This window comes from Eulemur rufifrons, chromosome 8, assembly GCF_041146395.1.
Source record: "Eulemur rufifrons isolate Redbay chromosome 8, OSU_ERuf_1, whole genome shotgun sequence".
NCBI lineage: Eukaryota > Metazoa > Chordata > Mammalia > Primates > Lemuridae > Eulemur > Eulemur rufifrons.
The window spans coordinates 112,910,025-112,935,616 of NC_090990.1; the positions used below are offsets into that span (position 1 = coordinate 112,910,025).

At 34.9% G+C, this 25,592-nt stretch overlaps 1 protein-coding gene across 1 annotated transcript in view; it reads right to left on the reverse strand.

Moving 5' to 3' along the window:
* CTTNBP2NL (CTTNBP2 N-terminal like) overlaps nt 1-25,592 on the reverse strand; it is a 39,841-nt gene that overhangs the window by 7,861 nt on the left and 6,388 nt on the right. The window contains exon 3 of the mRNA XM_069478969.1: nt 157-387. Coding sequence (XP_069335070.1) covers nt 157-387 — 231 coding nt within the window. The remainder of the gene's footprint in view (nt 1-156; nt 388-25,592) is intronic.

A 25,592-nucleotide genomic window follows, 5' to 3' on the forward strand; every position in this document is an offset into this window, starting at 1 on the left:
TCCTGGCTCCTATGTGAGCTAAGGGGCTTTTTGACACCCATGAGACACCCCAATTGAATTACTGTGAAAACTGGCAGCTGACATGGAACTATCAGGCATTATTTATAAAGTTTTTACAAGGATTTACGTAGCACACATCAACTGGGGTGAACCTACCTTTCGGTGCCTGCTCTCAGCAGCGGCCAGCTGGGACAGCATGCGCTCCTGCATGTTCTTGCATTGCTTCATCACCACCTTAAGAATGGAGAGTGGGTTTGTGCAGACCGGCTGCTTTTCGCCATCATTTTTTTCCTTCAGTGTTTCAAAATCTCTCTGTAGAGCCATTAAAGGATCGCTGATGTTATATTTTCCATAGCGCTCTTCAATGAAAGTATCTCTGTGTTGGGCCTGGGAAAAAGAAAAAAATAAGTATTTTGCTTTTAAAAACTACTGAGGAGAGGGATTTGTTATCTAGTAGTTAAAATACATTAAAGGTGGTGGTGTTATAATAGTATAAATGTAACCTGACTATAAATCAGATTGAGCCAAGTAAACATAAAAATAACATAGTAATAACATCAGAAAGGTGGCACGGTATGATATTAACATGAACAAATACTTATAGAGCTAACTATGTATTAGATATTATTCTAGGCATTCATAGTCATATTAACTTATTTAAAATTTACAACTCTTATCATCTCCATTTTGCAGATGAGAAAACTATTACAGAGAAGCCAAGTAACTTGTTCCTGGTTACTTATATACAGCAAGCTGTCAGAATTGGGATTTAAACCCAGGCAGCCTGGCTCCAAAGTCTGTGTCCTTAACCACCCTGTTTACTACCTCTGCTATGTCTGCTTATGAATGCTTATATTACCAGCAGGTATATCTTATCTTTTTTTTCTGTATTATAGCATTTGCATTTCTAAAATATGTTAAGTATGATCATTTTATGAGTTTACATATTTAGAGACCCAACAAAGTACAAGCAGATATGTAAAGGATGCTAAAAGTAAGCGTGATCATATTTTAACCCAGGACCACTTGTGATCTGTACATATGAAACTTTACTCGGTTGTTGATGGGTCAAGGGGGTGGAGGCACTCACAACCAGAGGTGCACACAAAATGCCTTCTACCTGCTGCCAAATTCTACCCCCTCTTCTTGTCTCTGTTTAGCTGCCCCTTTCCATCCTTTCTGTCTCCTTCAGGGCTTGAAGAGCTTTGGGGAAGAGAGAAGGTGAGAAGGGGATGTGGGCTGGTGCTTGGAGTCTGGTCTAGGGTTTTAGGCTTGGGTGCCAAGTCAAGGGTCTAAAGATTAGGAGGTGGGTGGAAAGATTCCTAGGCTTCCCTCTTTTCTTATCTCTGCTAGGAAGAGCTTAAAGCACTAGTTCATATGAGCATGTTATATTATATACATGTTAATATTAATAACATTATTACTTCATCACACAGATCTTAAAAAGTTTCTTGAGAAATTTTATAATAAAAAAAGAAGTATTAACACAGGGTTGAGGAAACCTTCTCAAAAATCACAGGAAAGTATTATACTATATAATTTAAGCTTTCAAATTAGTTATGAAAACTACTAGCATTTATGCACTTTTAAAAACCACTTCAGTAGTTCTGTTTTCTTAGCACTGCCATCCACAAATAGGAACCCATTTGAAAAGAAAAGAAATTTCACATTTCAATGGCTATGCTTTAATTTAAAAGAATTCTCAAGAAAATAAAGCAAACATGGGGTTTCTTTAACACAGAAGTATGAAAATCTCATTCCTTCTTCACTGACTGTCCAAGTTTAAGCCCAGGAATTACTTAGCCTTATGCTACAATTTCACGTTGGTATCAGTTGTCAAATAATGTTCAAAGCAGAGTTAGAAGCCGTGGGTTTTACTTCTGGATTGACTACAGCTATCTTAAGGTATGACATTCTGGGAGTATTTGGATGATATTTGTATACTGGCAACATGAAGAGGGAAATCCATTTGTTTCTTTAAGTTACTAACAACCATCTTTCTAATGTTATACGTGTGTGTGTGTGTGTGTGTGTGTGTGAATTAAAGTGGGGAGGGGGTGGTTGAAAGACAGAGTTCAAGACCAAATTCTACTTTTTTCAGCTCCAAATTAAAAAAGTAATTCTTGGTAAAATTTCAAATTAACCTCTAGTCCAAGAAAGAAAAGATCAATTCCTGAATCAGCTATTTTTATTATTATTTTAAATCATGTGACAGTAAAACAAAAAAACTAGCCACATTAAAAAGCAATGGTGTCAAACAACATGGCATCAATGGTTTCCTTTTACTGAGAACCTCTGTTTCTTTAAATTCACCTATAAAGGCCCCGGTGTGGTGGCTCACACCTATAATCCTAGTACTCTGGGAGGCCAAGGCGGGAAGATCACTTGAGGGCAGAAGTTCGACACCAGCCTGAGCAAGAGTGAGACCTTATCTCTATTAAAAATAGAAAAAATTAGCTGGCCAACTAAAAATAGAAACAAAAAATTAGTCGGGCGTGGTGGCAAGCACCTGTAGTCCCAGCTACTCAGGAGGCTGAGGCAGGAGGATCGTTTGAGCCCAGGAGTTTGAGGTTGCTGTGAGCTAGGCTGACGCCATGGCACTGTAGCCTGGGCAACAGAGTGAGACTCTGTTTCAAAAAAGAAAAAAAAAAAAAGGATAAATTCATCTATAAAAATATGAAATTGATAACCTAGAATTCATGAAAGCATCTATTTGTAGCAACTAATGTCCTAAGGCATTTTTAGGCCATGTTTAGAAGAAACACTTAGACAAAAGAAGCAAAAGTCTCTTTAAGCAGTTGAAATACTACTTTTCTAACTATCGTATTTCTTATTCATAGTAACCATTTCTGTACGGTTAGTGATGGTAAAGAAATGATTATTGGTACTGAAGTTGGTTTAGCAGGGCATAAAGAAAACAGAAAAAGGAAACCTGAATATGTTTATGATCTTTTCCTTTTTATGGAGAAAGGGGGATGGGAGAGGAGCTGGGACTACAATTCATGACCTTGACATCAGATCTGCTGAGAAGCTGTCTCTCAGGTTTGAGTACTATATAGTTAACTAATCCTAAAAATACAACTTTTTAAAACCCGCACTGTGATTACTCTGTATAATTAATAAGCATCACAGATTTATGAGTAATAGACAAGGAGTTTCTTTGGTGAAGTCTCAGCCTGAGAACAGTTGTTAGGCCGTCTGTTTTCTCTTGAAGTACTTCACAGTAATTCCATAATTGCTTGCATAGTAATTACAAGTTATATAAAATAGATGGCTTTGCCTGTAAAGGAAAAGGATCTGTGGGATAATCTAAAAAAAGGCTCCTTGTCAGACAGCAATTCTTTTAAGTACATTCTAATATGAGGCCAAATATAGGAAAGGTGAATTCACTATACTAAACACTGGACTGGCAAATGGGAGATGAAATACGGTATTTTTCAACTCACTTAATGATTCAGTCTGGTGAACTATATGGATTTACAGGTTTATCAGTGTGCAAATAATAGCAGTAACAAAAAACAGATTTGAAGAATGAAAAGAAGAAGTTTCACGGAGGTGTGTAATAGTTATCTATTCTGGTATAACAAATCATTCCAAAATTTTGCAGCTTAAATAACAGACATTTTTAAAAATCTTATATAGTTGCTGACGGTCAGGAATCTCGGAGGGGCTTAGCTGGGTGGCTCTGGCTCACAGTGTCAGGAGATCGCAGACAAGCTGTTGTCCAGGGCTGCAGCAATCTGATGGCATGACTGGTGCTGGTGGATCCCTTTCCAAGCTTACCTACGTAGGTGTTGGCATAGGCCTTGGTTCCTTGCAAGTGCCAGCTTCTTAAAGAGCAAGAGACCCCAGAGACAGGCAGGCCAAGATGGAAGTCCCAATGGCGTTTAAAACACAATCTTGGTAGTAGTCAGGCACAGTGGCTGGTGCTGGTAATCCCAGCTACTTGGGAGGCTGAGGCAGGAGGATCGTTTCTTATAAAAAAAAAAAAACCAACCCAGAAAATCCCTAATCTTGGAAGTGACATACTATTACTTCTGATATATTCTATTAGTCACACAGACCAACCCTAATAAATTCGGGAGGGGACTACTCAAAGGTGTGAATATCAGAGGTAGGGATCATTGGGGACCATCTTGGAGGCCATCACCAGATGAATGACTAAAGATGCTACCACCATCATTTATATCTCAGGTCCAAATTTAAAGACCAAGTACCTATACTCAAAATTGTTAAGGCTGAGGTTTTTTTTTAAAATTATTTTTCTTTTATTCTGCTTTTCCCCCCCAAATATCTCTATTATTTGGACAGCTAAAGAGGCCAAGAAAGGTTGAGTTTTAACTTTAATTATATTTTTAGCTATTGTATAAGAAAATTTAAATCATCTTAAATTTGAGTTGGGGTGAAGTTTAGTAATAAAGCTAAAGTCAATTTACTGAAATTTCATTATTTTTACTTCAAGGACAGTGTACACTTTAACTGAATAGAAATTCATACACTGTCAGAAAACATGATAGTCTTTAATTTTAGACAAGAGGAAAATAACTGGCTAGTTAGACAGATTCAGTGATAGAGGGTATTATCATAGCAGACAAACACACTGGCCATCTATTATTCATTTATTTCTACTGTCACTGGCTGAATCAAACACACCACTACTGAAAGTTTAAAATAAAATCACATAATACCCTTGGAGTCTGCCTACTTGCTCTCCAGAAGTTTCAGCTGTGTTATTCGCAACTTCAAAAAAGAAATATGAAGTAGTCACCTCCTCCCCACTTCCCAGTATGTTTGTGTGTGTGTCTGTGTGTATATTCCAATCTTAAAGTAGGAAACCAATCTCTTTTTATTCTTTGGATGATCATCACCACCATGAAAAGTGGTTCCAAATCTAAAAGTGAAGAATTAAGGCCTATTTAATTGTGGGTTTATATTCAACTACAAGGTTTTATTTCAAGACTCAGGCTGGTACCATAACTGGATCAGGATGTATTTTTGCTATATATGAGGCAATTCTGAAGTGATACTTTTTTTTTTTTTTTGAGACAGGGTCTTGCTATGTTGCTGGGGCTAGAGTGTTGTGGCATCGCAGCTCACTGCAACCTCAAACTCCTGGGCTCAGGTGATCCTCCTACCTTGGCCTCTTGAGTAGCTGGGACTACAGGGATATGCCATGATGCCCAGCTAAGTTTTTAAAAATTTTTTTGTTGAGATGGGTCTCGCGATTGCCCAGGCTGGTCTTGAACTCCTGGCCTCAAGCGATCCTCCTGCCTCAGCCTCCCAAAGTGCTAGCCAGGATTACAGGCATCAGCCACCACACACAGCCTGAAGTGATACTTTTTAAAGCAATGAGCAATATAAACATTGTGTCTTTAAAAAATCTGAATATCTCTCTGCCAGACACCAGAAAGACAAAGTACATGATTCCAAGACAGTTTTTGTTAATGCTACCAAAAGTATGCTAAAAAGAATCATTTTCACTTATAAATTCAATCTCTTAATTGTCAAATAATTCACACTCTGCAGTCCCTAATAAACTATAAACAGCTGCCAGAGCAAATGGAAATAAAACCCCCATTCTGGATAAAGGTTATAACAATAAGAAAACCCTTGTTCTGGAAATTCCTTTTCTACTGCTGAAAGAGAACTAGATTTTAATGTTTGATAATATTGATAAAAGAGGGCTTAGCCTCATTTAAATTAAACTTTAATTTTTGGAAATTGTTACAAAATTTAACATGACAATAAAGAGAAAATTTTCAGGATTTAAAAATATTTCAACTGACTTTGAAGTAGAATAAACTTTAAAGATTCCCTTTGGAGTCAACTTGCAACCACAGATATTTATAAAAGCAATTAATTACATAAAGACAGATAATCATTTATTATTATTTGACTAAAATGTACTAAACTCTATTCAAGACTAAAAATCGTTAAGTTTAGTACAAATAGCTATAAGTGGGACACTTCCAGCTAGTAGGCTGCTTGGTGATAGCATAAGAATACACGCCGGGGCCGGGCGCGGTGGCTCACGCCTGTAATCCTAGCTCTCTGGGAGGCCGAGGTGGGCGGATCGTTTGAGCTCAGGAGTTCGTGACCAGCCTGAGCAAGAGCGAGACCCCATCTCTACTAAAAATAGAAAAAGAATTATATGGACAGCTAAAAATATATATAGAAAAAATTAGCCGGGCATGGTGGCGCATGCCTGTAGTCCCAGCTACTCGGGAGGCTGAGACAGGAGGATCGCTTGAGCTCAGGAGTTTGAGATTGCTGTGAGCTAGGCTGACGCCACGGCACTCACTCTAGCCTGGACAACAGAGTGAGACTCTGTCTCAACAAAAAAAAAAAAAAAAAAAGAATACAAGTAAACAGCATAATGTAGCTGTTCAACATTCTAATTCCATACTCCTATGAAAAGTTCTAATCAAATTGAAATAAAATATGTTAGATTTTTATTCTTTTTGTTCTGTTTCATTTTTCAGTCTAGGTGTGTGGTTGAAACAAGTTATGTAAACATTCTGGACTGGGTCCACACGAATAACCTTTTGAGATGGGGAAGAAAATGTGTATAGGAATTTAAAAAGAACTGAACAAATTAATGAACTGATAAAAGGAGAATGCTCTGAATATAAATTAAGAATTCTAAACTATAATTTTTGAAATAGTTTATTGTTTACAGCAGTTTGGGTTCACAGCAAAATTTAGCAGAAGGTGCAGAGATTTTCCATATTACCCCCCCCCCGCCCACACATGCATCATCACCACAGTGGTACATTTGTTCCAACTGAAAAAAGTATAAATTTTAATGATGCATTAGATACTAATCTTTTTTTTCAGGAGACCATATATCTCTTGAAATATAAAGAGAATATGCATACCTTACACCACACACAAAAGAAGACATGGATCACAGACCGAAAGATAAAATCCAAATGTCCAAAAAGCACATGAAAAAGTGCTCAAGTCTTAGTGATCAGAGAGATGTATAAGTTAAAACAATAATAAGATACCACTATACAGACACTAGAATGGTTAAAATTACAGACTGACAACATCAAATGTTGGAAAGGATGTAGAGCAAATAGAACACTCACATATTACTGGTAAGATTATAAAATGGTATAGCTACTTGGCAATTGATCTGGAAATTTCCCATTAAGTTAGACAAATACCTATCTGTAATTCTACTTCTAAGTATTAATCCAAAGGATGTGAAAACACTAATCTACAAAAAGACTTTTACACAATTGTCCATAGCAGCTCTTCATTCATAATAGCCCCAAACTAGAAATAATCAAATATCAATCAACAGAGTAGAATGTGGTGCATTCATACAATGGCATAGTACTCAGCAATAAAAGGGAACAAATTGCAGATACATGCAATGACACTGATGAACCCGAACATCATTATACTGAACAATAACAACAAAAAAGCCAGACATAAAAGAATACATTCTGTATGACTCTGTTTAGATAAAGCTGTGGAATAGACAAAACTGAACTACGGTGAAAAAAATCAGAACAGTGGTTTCCTCTGGGGATGGGAGATAACTGGCTGGGAACGGACACAAGATAACCTTCTGGTGTGATGAGAATGTTCTGTGTCTTGACAGGGGTGTGAGTTACATGGATTTCTGCATTTGTCAACACACACCGAACTAAAGGTTTAGGATCTATGCATTTCAGCATATGTAAATTATAACTCCAGTTCAAATATGTAAAATGTATATATAATGAAAGTTAAAGGGAAAATTAAGTTATAGGTAGTATATGCTTTATATAAAGTTTTCCGAAACAGATGGGAAGTTCAAATCAAAGTAATTTTAATAATAATAACAGCAGAAACAAGAGAAGCGTTAACATTACTTGCCAAATAGTGCACTGAGTACTTTACATATCTAATCTATTCCTAACAACATTTCTCTCGAAGTAGACATCACTATTATCTCCATTTTATGAACTGGACATTAACATGTGACTTTCCCAAGGTCACAAAGCTAACTAAGTAATGAAGAAGAATAATAAATGGTATAGTAAGTACTGAATATGTTAGCTGAATGAGTAATACATAAACAGATACTCCCCCAGGACTTTGTAGGGATGAATTTCAATTTATAGGGTCTTGATCAGTAGCTTAAAAATGAAATAGAACAGAACAGAAAACAATGCAGAGACTGAATGTTACAAGGTGAAAACTGCTGAGGTACTTTTCTTCCAGCATAAGACTATAGGTACGTATGTGTGTGTTTGTGTGTTATTGTGTCCCCTGGGTCATAACGCAAAGTCTATTTTTTACCATGTGTTACTGTCAAAAAGTTTGAAAAACACTAGAATAGAATGAAGAATGGAAGAAGTCTGACTCCTGAATCTATGATTTTAGACAATTTAAGCTATAATAAATATATAAATTCTAATAGAGTGGTATTATTGTTTTATTTTAAACTAACAAATGTCATAAAGTCTACAAACCAGGAGAGGTTTGGCCTAACATCAAATATATAAAATGTAAAAAAAAACCACTCCCCCAACCCATATCTCTATATTATCAGGGTTAAATAACCAAAATATCACCGGAGAAGCCTGGGCAAAATTTCTGGACTTTTATGGATGATTCACACGTGTACATGCTTTGAATGCTTTTATTAAATACTTAATGTTTGTTGGGTATTATGTATGCTAAGTGACATGAGTGACAATAGGGGAATATAGATTTGATTACATAAGATGTAGTCTTCTGGCCTCGAGGAATTTAAAATTTGTCAGACAAGTATAAGGCCTAACAGCAGCAATGAATAAGCAGTCTCTACATGTTTAAATGTTTTCTAAACAATATCATTCATGTTCAGAGGAACACCAAGTACAATTTATTTGGTCAGAACTTTCTAAGACTCAGACTTTACACTCATAAGGAATAGGAAGGAAAAGGCCAACCCTGGAAATGGGTGGGTTCTGGCAGATAAATGAGACTATGAGCAATTTAATGAATTACAGGAAACACCATGAGGTTGGCAGGGCGGGGGTGGGGGGCCCATACAACCCAAAACTCTCTCTGAAGTATTACACAATGAGACCCAGCCCACATACTGTAACTGTGTGTGATACTTTAACTCTATGAACTTGAAAAACTTCTTTATTAGTGATGTGCTTAGGCTCTTCTACTCACTATGTATTAACAGTGCAGAAACTAACTTCAAGGTTAAAATATTTAAACAGAACTCACTAAATAAGATGTGAAAGGATATCTTCATCTTTCTCTAGCCAGGGGATTCTATGGAGGCAGGATTTGAAGCTGTGTAACTATGGGATGGGTCTTAACTCTAAAAATTTGTTTGAAGCAGGGTTCTTAAACCACAAACAGACTGATACCACAAGGAAACATGGCAAGAAACAAGTCGCTTAATACGTGAGGTCCTGGGAAGAGGTCCTTAACTTAGCTGAGAAATAGAAAGTGTTCACATTTAGAATCAAGTTAACAGGAATAGGAAGTCTGTAGGGGAAGTGGACATGGGGGCGAGTACAAACAGGGTAGAATGAAAAAGAGGACTAGTAATAGTTTGAGAGCAACACCACGGTAAGAGCAGTATGCCAGGGCAGGTGAACACAAGCAAGGATATAGTGTAATCATACATCCTAATGACAGAGTAGAACAGAGCATCTACAATGACACAGTAAGAGAGAGAACAGGCCCCATGTCACAAGTCAGAGGATGGAAAGGTGGCAATTATCATTGTAGCCTTGTGTGGAGGGCGGTAGCCAGCTGACTACTCAGTTTCAACTAGTAGTAGTTATATAGATAGACTGGAACTGAAATTAAGGAAGGAACATTCTCCTTTACAGATTAAAATGGGGAGAGAGTAAAGCAGCCAAGACTGAAAGGTACAAGGTGGGCTGTAAGTGCATTGTGGGGTATTTAATAATTTTAAATGTGAACTGGCAATGGTCATCACTACAGTAAAGCACTGAATATATGGTAAAATCAAGCCTGCTAAAGTTGACTACTGCAACTATTAATATTAGTTCCAAGTAATCCTGATGTAAGATTGCCTTTAACTTCCTAAAAGAAGTATATTAAAGGAGATTGGAATATGCATGGATCAGAAGAAGAGGGGTTATCTTTGGTGATATGACCTTTTCTTTTTTACTCGGAAGGGGGCAACACCATATAGAAACTTTAAATGTGACCAGACAAGAACAGGATAACCAAGACCCCTTTTCCCATTTTAATCCCACAAGGAACAGGAAAACTAGTTCTATTCTAGGCCTCTAAGACTTTGTTTCAGCACTTTCTTCCTTTCATGATTTCTATTAATAGGTCTGGTGTTGAGAAGGTAGTCGTTTGTCTGTGGTTGGAAGACATGGCCACAAAAGGAAGGACAAGACACTGAAAGAGAGATTTTATTAATAAAGGGAAAAGAATTCAGAGTTATCAGTTTAGAAAGTAAACAAAGAAAGGGGATGATGAAAATTTTGTGAAAGCCAAAAACAAAAACAAAGCTAGACAAAAAACAACAACAACAACAAAAAAAAAAAACGAAAAAAACAAACCCCAATATAAAAACAAAAAATCACAGGAAAAGATGGGGGATCAGTGAATACATTCTGAAAGATGAAGAGAGGACATGTGTAATTTAGACAGATTTCCATGGAGGTCCTTAGCTGAAAAGTTTGGGAAATAATAGTTTTTGTATGTATCTAGATAGAAGAAGACAGACAAGCAATACTGTACCATTTCAGAAAAAATACTATACTGTTTTCTCTGATACTCACAAAGCTCCCATTACTAACCAGTCAGGGAATGCAGATGATCACATCCCAATCTGACATGAAAAGGATATGGAGATTAAAGGTCAGTTGAAAATTAAAATATAATAGGAAAGGATTTTTAAACAATTTTTTTCTTTAGATGCATGCAACATAGTGAACAAAGGTACATATCCCAGTTGTTTGGTACCCTTTACTACAAATGTGGAAACAAACACAAAGCAATGATTTCCTGTCTAAAGAACAAACTGTTCTGTTTTAATACAGGGTGAGATTTAAATAATGTCACTGAATGGGAATTATCAACAGCAAAAGTTATGAAACTATATTATTATAGTTAAGCCTCTTCTCTAAAAAATAAATGGCAATCTGTTTTGAGTCTTGAATATATTCAAGTTAGCCTTAAAGGGCCTAAACTCATTCTCTTATGTGACAAATACTTAGGAAATACTTATTTGGTTCTAGATACTTGGGATGTCGTGCCAAATAAGATTAAGTTCATGCCCCTCATAGAGCTTATATTTAGTGAAAAAAAAAAATACTAGACATAAAGAAAATAGACAAATCCTTGTAATCTGTGATGCTTATCAGCACAGATAAAATTATCATGTCATCACTAATCTTGTACAGATAACAGAAAAAGAAAAATCACATTAAGTATGATTCCATTCTACAAAAATGTATTGGGTACACTTACATGAGGAGGTTCTATGTATGAAGGAGAAGGAAAGGAAAACGGTATTCTAAACAAACGGAACATTTCAAGCAAGGCTAAGAAAGAATGAAAATGTGTAATTTGGGTCTAGAGGTAGAATGGCAGGAAATGAGACTAGGTTCGGGCCAGTCTGTAAATGCCTTGAATGTAATGCCTTTAAAATTAATTTTGTAGACAGCAAGGAGCCACAAGAAATTTTTAGAGAAATAATGACAAGATTAAATTGATACTAATGACAGTTAGGCTACAAATCTAAGACTAGAAAAAGAACATCGAGTAGGAGACTAGACCCATAGACTAGTTGAGGAGCAATTAGGATCTAAAGTCAAAATATAGGAGGGAGAGAGAGACCATATTCAAAGGGTGTTTTGGAGGTAGAATCAACAGGTTTTGGTACCTGATTAGATATGGGGAGTAAGGAAAATAGAAGACATGCAGACACTTTTAAGTATTTAGCTTAGGTGAGTGGACGACTGGTGATGCCATTACCAAAACAGAGAAATAGGCAGAACAAATAGGCTTTTAGGGAAGGATGTTGAGATTGTGAGACAGGATATTTAGGTAGATATGTTGAAAAGGCACTTGGATATATTGATCTAGGGATAGGAGAAAAATCAAATCTAGTTATTAACCACCTATTAAAGCCAATGGAACTGATGAAATCAGTCAGCAAGAAAGAGAGTGAGTAAGTTAAGATGCAACAGGGCTAAGAAAAAAGTCCTGGGGAATATCCGTTTATGTATTATTCACTCAGCTAACATATTCAGTGTGTACTATGTACCATTGTGCTATGCTAGGTGTAGCAAAACAGAATCACTAAAATTCAGTATACCACCGAGGACGACCCAGTGGATAGACGAAACAGATTATGTGCACACCTGGCAACATAATGGACCTCAAAGGCACATGGTAAGTACAAAACGAAAAAGAACAAGCTATAAACGCAATACCATTTATGCAAATCAATATACACAAACCAATATACTTTTTTTTTTTGAGACAGAGTCTCACTCTGTTGTCTGCGCTAGAGTGCCATGGCGTCAGCCTAGCTCACAGCATCCTCAAACTCCTGGGCTCAAGCAATCCTTCTGCCTCAGCCTCCCGAGTAGCTGGGACTACAGGCATGTGCCACCATGCCTAGCTGATTTTTTTCTATATATTTTTAGTTGTCCATCTAATTTCTTTCTATTTTTTTTTTTTTTTAGTAGACTCGGGGTCTCACTCTTGCTCAGGCTGGTCTCGAACTCCTGACCTTGAGCGATCTGCCCGCCTCAGCCTCCCAGAGTGCTAGGATTACAGGCGTGAGCCACCGTGCCCGACCTAGCAATATACATTTCATAAGAACATATATAAATAAAACATGTAAAAGAATAGTTGCTTATGGAGACCGTAATAATGGCTTATGGAGACTGATAGAAGAAATTTTTAAAATATACAAAAACCACACAAAAATGGGTAACATTTTGGCTTCTTTTCTTTAGGATCTTAAAAGTCTAAAGGGCAAGAAACAACACTATTTCAATATGTTTAGAAAAGTGCTATAATAGATTTTGGATGGTATACCATGGAAACCATGGGAAAGGACATTTTAGCCAGTCGCAGAAGGCATCAAATTTAAGAGGTATGTGGAAGGAAAAAAAAAAAAAAGACAAAGGAATCTGAGAAGGACCAAGAGTATCACAGAAACCAGGGAAAGAAGTTTAAAAGGGAGGATGGTCAACACTGTCAAATGCTGAACAAAGGAGGTAATCTAATTAAAAGTATTAGAGGTTACTTGTAACTTCAAAACATGAAATTTCAGTAGAGTAGTAGAAACAAAAGGCAAATGAGAAGGGAAACTACAGGCAGGAGTACAAATGACATTTAAATATTTGAACGTAAAAAGACGGAGAAAAACAGGGTGGTAGCTCAAAAGGAAGGCAATCTTGAGAGGAGGTTTTTTTTTTTTTTTTTTTAAATACAGAATAAAGAGACGGGTTTCAAATAAGCTTTGGGGCAAAGACAAGAGGTACCATTAGGGAAGAAATTGGAGCATTAAGACAAGGCTAGAGGTAACTGATAGAGTAAGGCCGCGAAGAAATAGGGAAAGGTGGGAGCAATAGTACAGGTAGGAATGTTAACCTTGGAATAGGGCAGTATAAGAAAAGAATGTCTTATTAAGTGGATGAAAACTCTCTAGAAGTTTTTAGTCAGGAAGAAGAGACTTCTGAATTTAATAATAACACAATCACATACTCATTTCTGCAAAGGAATTCAGTCTTTTATTGAACAAACAGCATGTCAGGTATTGGATTGCATTAAAAAAAATTTTGAAGTTAGTACATATCTTAGAACTCACTGGGTACTGTTGGAATTCTGAGGTAGAAAATTTTTTTTTGTTAAACAATGGAACATTATGAACTACATATATGAAACTGAAGGTGGGAAAAATACTTTTAAGGGTTTCATGTCTCCCGTTATAACAAAATTTCTTGAAATTTTAATCATGTAACTGCTTGGGCATATGTTGTCAGCTTTATTTAGTTTGAGTCCATGACCTGTAAAGAATCTGCTTTGGAAAAATAATCTTTAGGTGTCCTGTACAAAAGCAGAATTTGAAAATACAGTGAGAAATTTATTCTTTGCTTTTTTGGGAAAAAAATCTGGGATAGGGAGGCAATAAACTCATGTTTTCCTTAGGGATGCTATGCTGTTTCTACTTCCTTAACTATATTTTAAAATTAAAAAAGATTTATGTGAGAAGTATAGTATAATCTATCTAGAAGTAAAGATAGCAAAAAGTAAATGTTTTTCCCAGCTCCTTGACATCCTATTGCTCATACTATATTTTTTACAAATATAATTTTTATTTTAATTTCATCGTTAGTAAATAAATATTTTCTCATCAAAATGTTAACTATATAGATAAAGCTGAAGTCCTTTCTGACCATAACCCAATCTCACTTTCCTCTCGAAAAGTTCTTAGTATGATGGGTATCCTCCCAGACCATTTCCAAGTATATACATACATTTGTGTGTCTGTGTGTGTGTATAAAACCTACTTACATAGACATTATTATTGTGTAAAACTGTTCTGCAACTTGTTTCAACTTATAATCTTAGAGATCTTTCTAAGTACATAGCTTTTTTCCTCTCATAAAAAAAACAACCACAATTACATAATATTCTATAGTAAGGATATACCATTTTATGTAGCCATTGATGGACATTTAGGTTGTTTACAGTTTTCTAATACTGTATTAAACAATGCTGCAATGAGCAAATTTGTGCATATATGAGAGAATGTTTTATGGGATAGATATGTTAATATTATTATGCTTTTCTAAGGAAATAATTTCCAATATAATAAAATTCCCAGGTCATTCTATGAATGCCTCCTTTCCGTAAAGATTTTCAGCAAACATATATGACAATTTTCTCCTGTCTTCCAAATTATTCCTACAACTGGCAGAACTGAAATACTAAATGATGGAATTATGGGGTTTTTGTTTCAGAAGCAATCTCTTTGTCTTCCTTTGCTTCTCTTCTTTCTATGGGGGCAAGTAGAAATAACCTCTGATTCACACCAAATCACAAGGCTAACACATGCAAGGAAGACACAATAAGAGGAAGTCAAAATAACAGGAATAAGCTGTTTCCCTTTTTTATTTGTTTTAGTTACAGGCCAAATAAATGCAATGAAATTCCTCACTGCTGTAATCTTTTCTGAAGCCCCTCCCCAACTGCTGGAGAACTGTGTGTTCTCCAAATAGGCACCATTTTATAAGCTGAATTCCCTATTTCTTTCCTCAAAGGCATAAAAAAATCCAGAGCTCACAGGAAGATGTGAGTTAAATGAAAAATTTGCTTATTCTTCTGGCACCTTCATTCTTGAACCCCTAAATGCCACAATTTGACAAAAACTGGTATAGCAAATAAGAGCTGATACTAGACAATTATTTTTAAGAGCTAGCTGTTATATATAGGGTTCAAAGTTTTTCTGAATGGAACAAAGATACTTAATTACTTAAGAGTGCAGTCCTCTTTTAAAAAAATACCCAATTTATGAACAACCAATACATATGTATAGCCTTTCTAGCATCTTTTGGCTTTTTTCTTGAGTACTCTACCCCTGAACCTGGTACTTCCCTCTTACTAACTTCCTGCCCTTTCCAGGGCAGACCATTTTGGGGGTTCCTATCATTCTCAAGGGAACCAAGCCCAGGGGAAGGAAGCAGCAGTGTGAGATGTATTTCTGGCTTCACCGGTTGCAACTTACTACTTTTCTTTTCTTTTTTTTACTATACACACTGTTCTGCGACTTATTTTTTCACTTACTGTATCCTGGAGAATGTTCCATATTATATACATACATATTTCTCTCATTCTCTTTAATGGTTCCATACTATTCTACAATATAATCATAACATAATTTACTTGACCAGAACCTCACTAATAGACACTAAGGTTCTTTCTAGCACTTTGTTTCCTATGAATAATGCTGCAATAGATATCCTTAAATATATGCTTTATTTTATAGGGCAAAGAACATCTGTAGCATAAATTCCTAGAAGTGGAATTACTTCTGGACATACAGAATTTTTTTTTTAAGAGACAGGGTCTTACTGTATTGCCCAGGCTGGAGTGCAATGGCTATTTACAGGTACAATCATAGCAGCACACTACAGCCTCCCTCAAACTCCTGGCCTCAAGTGATACTCCCGCCTCAGCCTCCTGAGGTAGCTGGGACTATAGGGACATACCACCATGCCCAGCTCTGCATTTTTTAATTTGATAGATATTGCCAAACTCTAATTAATGAGCTGACGATAACAATGTAGGAGAGTGCCAGCTTCTCCTTAGCTTTACTAGTACAGCTTGTAATGAAACATACTTTATCTCTTATGGTCAGATCCTATAGTTCAATAAGCTGAACATAGTTAATCTGAAAAATAACAATATTTGGAATTCTAAGATATGAGCTCCAATATCTGCATGTAAAATAGGCAGTATAGTATCTATAATACTTCACAAGGGTAAAAAGAGAATTCAACAAGATACCACATATGGAAACACTCTGAAAACTGTAGAAAGCTATACACAATGCTAGCTCTTATTACAGGAATAAACTTCAGGGTCAGCTTATGACTCTATACCTTAGTAAAATTCTTGTGGAATTTTATAAAGAACACACCTAAATAAACCTTGTTTCCAGTCTCAGGTTCTGGTAAGATATGAAATCTAGCTGCTATGTAGCAAATTAAGAAATTATAATAAAAGAAGTGCTTTAGACAAGTGTTTTTCAAACTATGGGTCATAACCCATTAGTGGATCATAAAACTAGTTTAGTGGGGTCGTAATCAGGAGTTAAAGAAAAAAGAAGTAAAACAGAAAAGAAAAGATTATAGTACAGCATGGTTTAGTAAAACATAAAGTTAGTAAACTTTAGTGAAATTTTTGTTTTAGCTAATATACATATGTGGGTGTGTACACGTGTCCTGGATTGTGGCAAAATGTGAAATGTATTTTAAAAATGTCTGAAAGACATCTCTTTAGACTCTGGTATAATAAAAAGATATCTTTATTAAAGTCTTTCCCTCCCCCATAAAATCTGTGATCTTTTTATTGGATAGTTTGGGAATGTAGATTGATTTTTCAGGTGGAGACAATTGAGTTATTTCAGGTAGGTTGGAAATGAGTGATAATGTTAACAATATCAGAAATAACAGAAAAGGAACAATTTAACTATAGTTCTGATTAGCTCTAAGATCTTTTCCTACAAAGTGAGTAATATATGGCTAAAGTATCTTCTTAGGGGAAGAATGTTAATAAACAGAGATTTGAGCAAGAATTTGTTGTATAAAATTATTGTTATTTAAAAACAAGTGTTTCTGACATAAAAGTAATTTATACAAAAACAGAAGTACTGAAGAAAAAATTAAAATATGCATTTGATTCCACTACCCAGAGTTAATTACTATTATCAAACTATAAATTTCAGTATATTTGCTTGAGTCTTTTATATGTTATTCTTATAATTGAGATTAAAGGATATATTTAATTTCATGCCTAGGAACACTAATATGTCATTAAAAGTTCTTCATATGCATATTTTAAATTGCTACATAATATTCTACCATGCGGAGGTACCACCAACTTATTTAGCTATTAACTGAGGATTTACTTTTTCTAGAGAATTAATTGGGAGTAGATCAACATAACTATGTTATCATGGGCTGTTTGGGGTTAATTAAAAGTAATTACTAAAAAATACATTTTTGTAAATGCATTTTTACACAAAACCATGTCAACTACAGCAACTCTCCTCAATAAAGTATCCTGAGATTAGCAAATTCAGTATAAGAAAAACATTTGAGTTTTTTATCCAAAAGTATACCAACAAAGTGACTATAGTCAACAATGTTATTGTATACTTTAAAATAACTAAAAGAGTGGAATTGGAATGTTCCTAACACAAAGAAATGATAAATGCTTGAGGTAGGTGGATACTTCAGTTACTTTGATTTGATTAATACAGTGTATGCCTCTATCAAAATATCACATATATCCTATAAATGTATATATTGTATACCCATAATAACTAAAAATAAAAAATTAAACAAACAAAACCAAAAATATAATAGAGAAGCAATACTATCTCTGCCTATTCTGCAACAACTGATTCTAGAGCAGCATTCAGATATAAGCGATGTCACCCACAAATACAATCCCCTTAAAAAAGAATTTTCTTCTTGTGCTCCCAGATTAACAATGAGAAAAATAATGCTTTCTGAGAAATAATAAAGGAATGGTACATTTTGATGTCTATTTCCTGACTCAGTGATATGATACACTAAAAATAAATTTAAATGGTTTAACATGAAAAGTAACCTTTAAGCTTGTTTCAAACACATTACTCCCTGGGAAAGAGGTAATAATATTCTATTAGAAGGTGAAAAAACATACATATTGTTTATATTTTCCTCTTTAGAAAAATTAGTTATCATAAGAAGCCAATAAACTATTAAAACTAATAAAGAAAGGATAAAGGTGCTTTAAAGAGCAGTTTATAAAAGCAGCAGAGGTAGTCTTTGTTTCTTTTTTTGAAATGTTTATGATTTTAAAATTATTATTAAGTTTTGCTACTGGGTAAATAATTACTGGACTCTACTAAGCAAAATTTAAAAAATTAAATCACAAAATTTAGTTTCTAAAAAGCAGCAGAATAAAGCTGGATATCACTCTACTTGATCTCAGAGTCAATAAAAAAGAGGATGAAGCTTTCTTTCAGACAACATTTCAGACACACAGTAAGGACATAATAATCAATTATTCATTCAATGGATACAGAAAAAGCATTTGACAAAATCCAACATCCATTCCTAATAAAAACTCTTAGCAAAGTAGAAATAGACAGAAACATCCTCAACCTGATAAAGAGCATTTGTGAAAAATCTACAACTAACATCATATTTAATGATGAAAGACTGAATGCTTTCCCCCAGATCAGGAACAAGACAAAAATATCCTCATCGCTTCTACTTGGCTTTGCACCAGAGGTTCTAACCAATGTACCAAGAAAAGAAAAACCAATAAAAGACATTTAGATTAAAAAGAAATAAGTAAAACTGTCCTTATTTGCAGACATAATTGTGTGTAGAAAATCCAGTGGAATTTATTTAAAAAGCTACTAGAATAAGTAAGTTTAGCAAGGTTGCAGGATGTAAGATCAATATACAAAAATCAATTTTATTTCTGTGTAATAACAATAAACAATTGGAAATTAAAATTAAAAAAACAACATAATTTATAATATCATCAAAAATATAAATACTTAGGGATAAATCTGATCAAAATGTGAAAGACCTATACACTAAAGACTAAAAAGCACTGCTGAGAGAAATTAAAGACCTAGGGCCGGGCGCAGTGGCTCACGCCTGTAATCCTAGCACTCTGGGAGGCTGAGGTGGGAGGATCGCTCGAGGTCAGGAGTTCGAGACCAGCCTGAGCAAGAGCGAGACCTCGTCTCTACTAAAAATAGAAAGAAATTAGCTGGACAACTAAAAATATATATAGAAAAAATTAGCCGGGCATGGTGGCACATGCCTGTAGTCCCAGCTACTCAGGAGGCTGAGGCAGGAGGATCACTTGAGCCCAGGAGTTTGAGGTTGCCGTGAGCTAGGCTGATGCCATGGCACTCTAGCCCGGACAACAGAGTGAGACTCTGTCTCAGAAAAAAAAAAAAAAAAAAAGAAGACCTAAATAAATGGTGAGATATACCCTGTTCAGGATTAGAAAATACAATACTTACAAGATATGAATTCTTCCCCAATTGATGTATAGCTTCAATGCAATCTGAATCAAAATCCCAACAGGAATTTTGGAGAAATTGACAAGCAGATTCTAAAGTTCATATGGAAATGAAAAGGACCATGAATAAGCAAAACAATTTTCAAAAAGGACCAAGTTGGAGGACTAACACTACCTGATTTTAAAGCTTACTATATGGCCATAGAAATCAAGACAGTGTGGTATTGGCATAAGATAGACACACAGACCAACAGAACAGAAGAGAGAGTCCAGAAATAAACCCACAAGTCAATGGATAACTAACTGTGACAAAGGTGCAAAGGCCATTCTATAGAGGAAGGATAGTTTTTTCAGCAAATGGTGCTGGAACAACTGGATGTTCATATGTAAAAAAAAATGTGATACATATGTAGCACCACTTAACAACATTAACTAAAGTTCTATCATAAACCTAAGTGTAAAACTTAAAACTATGAGACTTACAGAAAAATAAAAACAGGAGAAAACCTTTCTGATCTTGGTTTGGGCAAAGATTTCTTAGATATAACAACAGTAAAAGCAAAAGCCACAAAAAAAATTGATAAACTGGACTTCAATATGAAAAACTTGCTCTATCTTTTATTTTTCTGTCTAAAAAGATGCACCCTTTTTTTTTTTCTGGTCTAAATTATGGCTGTCCCAGCTTGGTGGCTCACGTCTATAATCCCAATGCTTTGGGAGGTAGATAAGGCAGGAGGATTGCTTGAGGCCAGGAGTTTGAGACCAGCCTCGGCAACATAGTGAGACCCTGTGTCTACAAAATAAATTTTTAAAAAATTAGCCAGGCATGGTGGTGTGAACCTGTAGTTCTAGCTACAGGGAAAGCTGAGACAGGAGGCAATAGGGTGAGACCCTGTCCTCTTAAAAAAAAAGAGAAATTATGCTTGGATTTTAAAAATTTATTTATTTAAAAATTATTTTTTAAATTGACAATTGTTTATATTTATGGTATACAACATGATATTTAAATATATATACATTAAGGAATGGCTAAGTTGAGCTAATTAACAAATGTATTACCTTACATACTTAATATTTTTTTATGGTAAGATACTTAAAATTTACTCAGTGATTTTCAAGTATACAATATATTGTTATTAACTATAACAGTTAAGTATCTTAACTATAAAAAAGATACAGTCAAGACGATGAAATAAGGCATAGATTGGGAGAAAATATTTGTAAGGCATATATTTGATAAAGGACTTATATCCAGATATATAAGAAACTCTCAAAACTAAAATATGAAAATACAAATAACTCAATTTAAAAAGATGAGCAAAAGACTGGAACAGATAATTCATCAAAGAAAACAATACAGAGAGCAAATAAGCACATGAAAACATTCTCAACATCATTAATCAATAGGGAAATACAAATTAAAACTAATGACATATTGCATACCAATTAGAATGGCTAAAAGTAAAAAGACTGTCCACACTAAGTGTTGGTGAAGATGTGGAGCAACTGGAACTCTTACACATTTGTGCAATGTAAAATGGTACAACCACTTCGGTAATTTCTTAAAAAATTAAATATACATCTACAATACAGCCATTCCATTCCTAGTGCTTTATCCAAAAGAAGTGAAATCATACATCTATACAAAGCCTTGTACATGAATGTTCACAGCAGCTTTATTTGTAATAGTCTACAACTAGAAAGAACACAAATGTTTATCAACATATAAATGGATAAAACAAACTGTGGGACACTATTCAGTAATAAAAAGGAATGAACTATCAATACACATAACAATATGGGTAAATCTCAAAATAATTATGCTGAGTGAAAGAAGCCAGGCCAAAGAAAAAAGAGTAAATTCTGTATGATTTCACCTATATAAAGTTTCAGAAAACATAAAGTAATTTTTAGAATAGAAACAAGATCAGTGATTTTCGGGCAGGGGTAGGGAGGAGTGCGAAGGTTAGGCAGAAGAGGTTATAAAGGGGAATGAAAAAAATTTGGAGGGGAGGTGATGAATATGTTTGTTATCTTGATTGTGGTAATAGTTTCATGGGTGAATTTATATATCAAAGCTTAGCCATTTGTACATATCAAATAGATGCAGTTTATTGTACATCAATTATACCTCAATAAAACTGTTTAAAAAAACAAAATATATGCCAGGCACGGTGGCTCATGCCTATAATCCTAGCACTTTGGGAGGCTGAGGAAGGAGGATCGCTTGAGGTCAGGAGTTCGAGACCAACCTCAGCAAGAGTGAGACCCTGTCTCTACTAAAAATAGAAAGAAATTAGCCAGACAACTAAAAATAGAAAAAATTAGCCAGGTGTGGTGGCGCATGCCTGTAGTCCCACCTACTCGGGAGGCTGAGGTAGGAGGATTGCTTGAGCCCAGGAGTTTGAGATTGCTGTGAGCTAGGCTGATGCCACGGCACTCACTCTAGCCCAGACAACAGAGCATGACTCTGTCTCAAAAAAAAAAAAACCAAAAAAAAAAAAAACACCACAACAAAACATTATGTCAAATCAAACAATAGAGGAATAAACAAAGAAATAAATGAAAAAAATCAATTCTGCTAATGAAGCTTTCACATTATCCCTGTATTTCCTGTTTTCATTATGAAAAGAGAGGGACTATAACATAACATTTGTTCCATGCCCCAGAGTGCACTGTTAACCTTTGCTATCTCAAAGTACATTCAAAACTATCAATTCCCATAAGAAAAACAAGCTAAAGTGCAAGCACCACTAACAAAGATGCAACTGAAAATAACTCATCATCCTTATGAAAGATTATCAATACTTTTTGTTTTATGGAATATAACTTTGTTCCTGAATGGATGGACGGACTTTGAAACCTATGTTCTAATAATAACTAATAGTAAATGAGCACTGAGCACCTCCATTAGTATTTGCTATCTCATTTAATCCTCACAATAACCATACCATTTTACAGATAAAGCTTACGGAGTAAAATAACTTGTCTAAGATCACACAACAATTAAGTAGCAGAGCTCAAACCTAAGTCTGTCTGATTTGAAAGCTCTTTCTCTTAACAGCTATACTTAACTGAATGTTCTGGCTGATAGTTTTATAGAGTGCTTAGTAATTATCTTTTTTGAAAAACTAGGATTATATGTATGCATTTTACATAGAGTAGAAACAAAAAATATCAGCCACTCCAGCTATAAAAAACATATTAAAATGTGGCCAAAATGGCCACTGATTAATTCATTAACATGTTTCATAATAAAGGTTATGAATATAAACCAAAAAACCTTATAATTCAATAACCTAAATAGAGAATTAGAATTAGAACCCTAATATTCTAGTTCTCATTCAGGCAGAAACTGGATTTCTCTAAGTTATAGCCTATGTTCATGTGATCCTTATCAAAGATATAAACTATCCACTCCATTCCTAAAAGTTCTTCTCAAAAATCAACTATTAAAAGAAGACCATTTTTGGCCAAAGAATTGTTAGGTCCAGGCTTATGGATGCCAAAGAATGTTTCAATGTGAATCCTTTAAGACATTCAAAGATCTGTTATAAAGCAAGCTAATAGCTGATTTTTTTCCAACTGTAAACACTCTTGACAGCTTATCAGTATAGGACAATATATAGTGATTGCTAAGTTCAATTTTACCTTCCTCATTTCAAACAAGCTGTTATAATAATCTGCTCCCATAATAAGTGCAAAGCCATGACCAAAAGCAGATGTCAGACTCAACTTACAGAGAATTTATGATGTTCTTGAGACAGTATCGTCTATGGCAACTGTTATTTTTATTTCTATATATTTGGCATTGTCATAAGATCTTTACAGTTATTTTAAGAATATTTTCAGAAAAAGTAAACATTTGTTGTTTCAACACAGACGTATGAGTAACATTTAGATTTTTTTATTTTTTAACCCCTGGTTGCTGAAAATACATATGATAGTTAAACCTATAGCATGACATATTACATAGTCTCATACTCTACTTCTAACTTTGTCAAGTCCACAACATTTTTGCCTTTAAATCTTCTTGGTTGGCGAATTTTGCAATGGCCTTTGGCCAAAAACAACAAAGTTTTATCCTAGGCTTTAGAAGAGTCATACCTGTTTTATGATTGCAGCATCAGTGGAAAGGAATTCAAGACTCCTTAAGCTAATTCTACATAAAAGTCATAATACTTTACTATTTATCATTGCATAAGCAATTTAAAGAATGCTTTAAAATAAAATGATACCAATAAATGCAGGGTGTATTTTATTTAGTCATAGCCAAGTGTGGTTTTGCAACAAATATAAGATGTGCAGATATAATATGTCCAAAGTGGAAGATTCAACAAAAACTATTTAATCTAAATTTTATTAGCAGTTAAATCTATTTTCTAGATTTTTAAAATGGCCATTGATACATGTTCTTTCATCCTCCTCTGGAGCAGTCACAGCTTATGCTGGGAAGCCATTTCCTAGATTGGCTTGGAATTAATGAACTAAGGCTCTCCTGCTAAACTGTGTGGTTCCACTCCTGGCTTCCCCCAGACAGTTCATGAACAATGTAATTTGCTTTCATTGTAGATGGCATTCCTATAATGTTCTCATTCATGAAATTAAAGTGGTCAAAGGGAAAGACTTTCATAAAGAATGTTTTTCGCTGACGTGACTCCTTCTAAAACAGAAAATCACTTTACCTAAAGTTCAGTTAGGGCCAAATACAGTATAAATGGCCTCTGTGACAGTTAGGCTTGAAATATACAAGATGCTGAAACATTATTTTCCATTGGCTTTCCTGGTTCTATGCCAAACATGTCTTGGCTGCAAACATGTCCTGGCTGCAACAGAAGAATGAGGAGGCTTTGAGGGAGAAAAAGGACATAACTAAGGGGGCTCTAGAAGGGTGTAGCTGCAATCTGGCACTTTGCAGAAATTTTAGAAAATAAATGAAGCTCTTTTATAATTCTAACTCTATACGTAGGATCCACTTACAAACTATGGGAACTTTATAATATATCCCTTAAGAAACCCAACCCTTTCCAGAGAAGTGACAGTGAGCCATATGGTTTTGTTCAGAGATATAAGGTTGAAGAACAGATTTTATGTTCAGACAAAAATCTGTTTTGAAGGTAAGGAGGAAAAAAAAAAAAGATAAATTTCACTGAAAGCAAAACAAAAACGGAAAAACAATCATAGCTATTTAGGACAAAGACCAAAACGTCTTCAACCCACTAAGCAAGAATTAAAAACTGATATTAAAAGGAAGAAAATTAGTAAGCTGTCACATTAGTCCAAAGAGTCCAACAGGTGTTTGTCGTTAAGCAAAAGCTATAGAAATAATGCAGTAAAATCCTGATATATTACAGAACCAAAACAAACAGCAACAAAAAGCAAAACAAACAAAAGCTACTACACAAGAGTTCATTTTAACTTTAAGAATCTGGTATAGCAGTACATTTTCTCAAAGGATTGAAACAATTTTAACCCCAGCTGCCACCATTTTATCTAACAATAGATTGTTTAAAGATGTGTCACTTATGGCGAGGCTATTCATTTCACCTAAACTGCATAAAGTTTAAGCCTCAGAGTAACTTTATCACATATAGACCATATGCAGACTAAATACAACACTTGCGCCTGATTCTGAATGGTATCTTATATCAAAATGCTCCCTTAATTATAGCTCCTGCTTCTCAAACTGCTCTTTCAAATTGGCAGAAGCTGCCTATAGTAACCAAAATTGGATTAATGCAGAAAAAATATATTTTAGGAAAACATGTGCAACAAGCACCTAAGCATCTGTTAACACTAAAACCAGAAAGCACTATCTGCTGCAG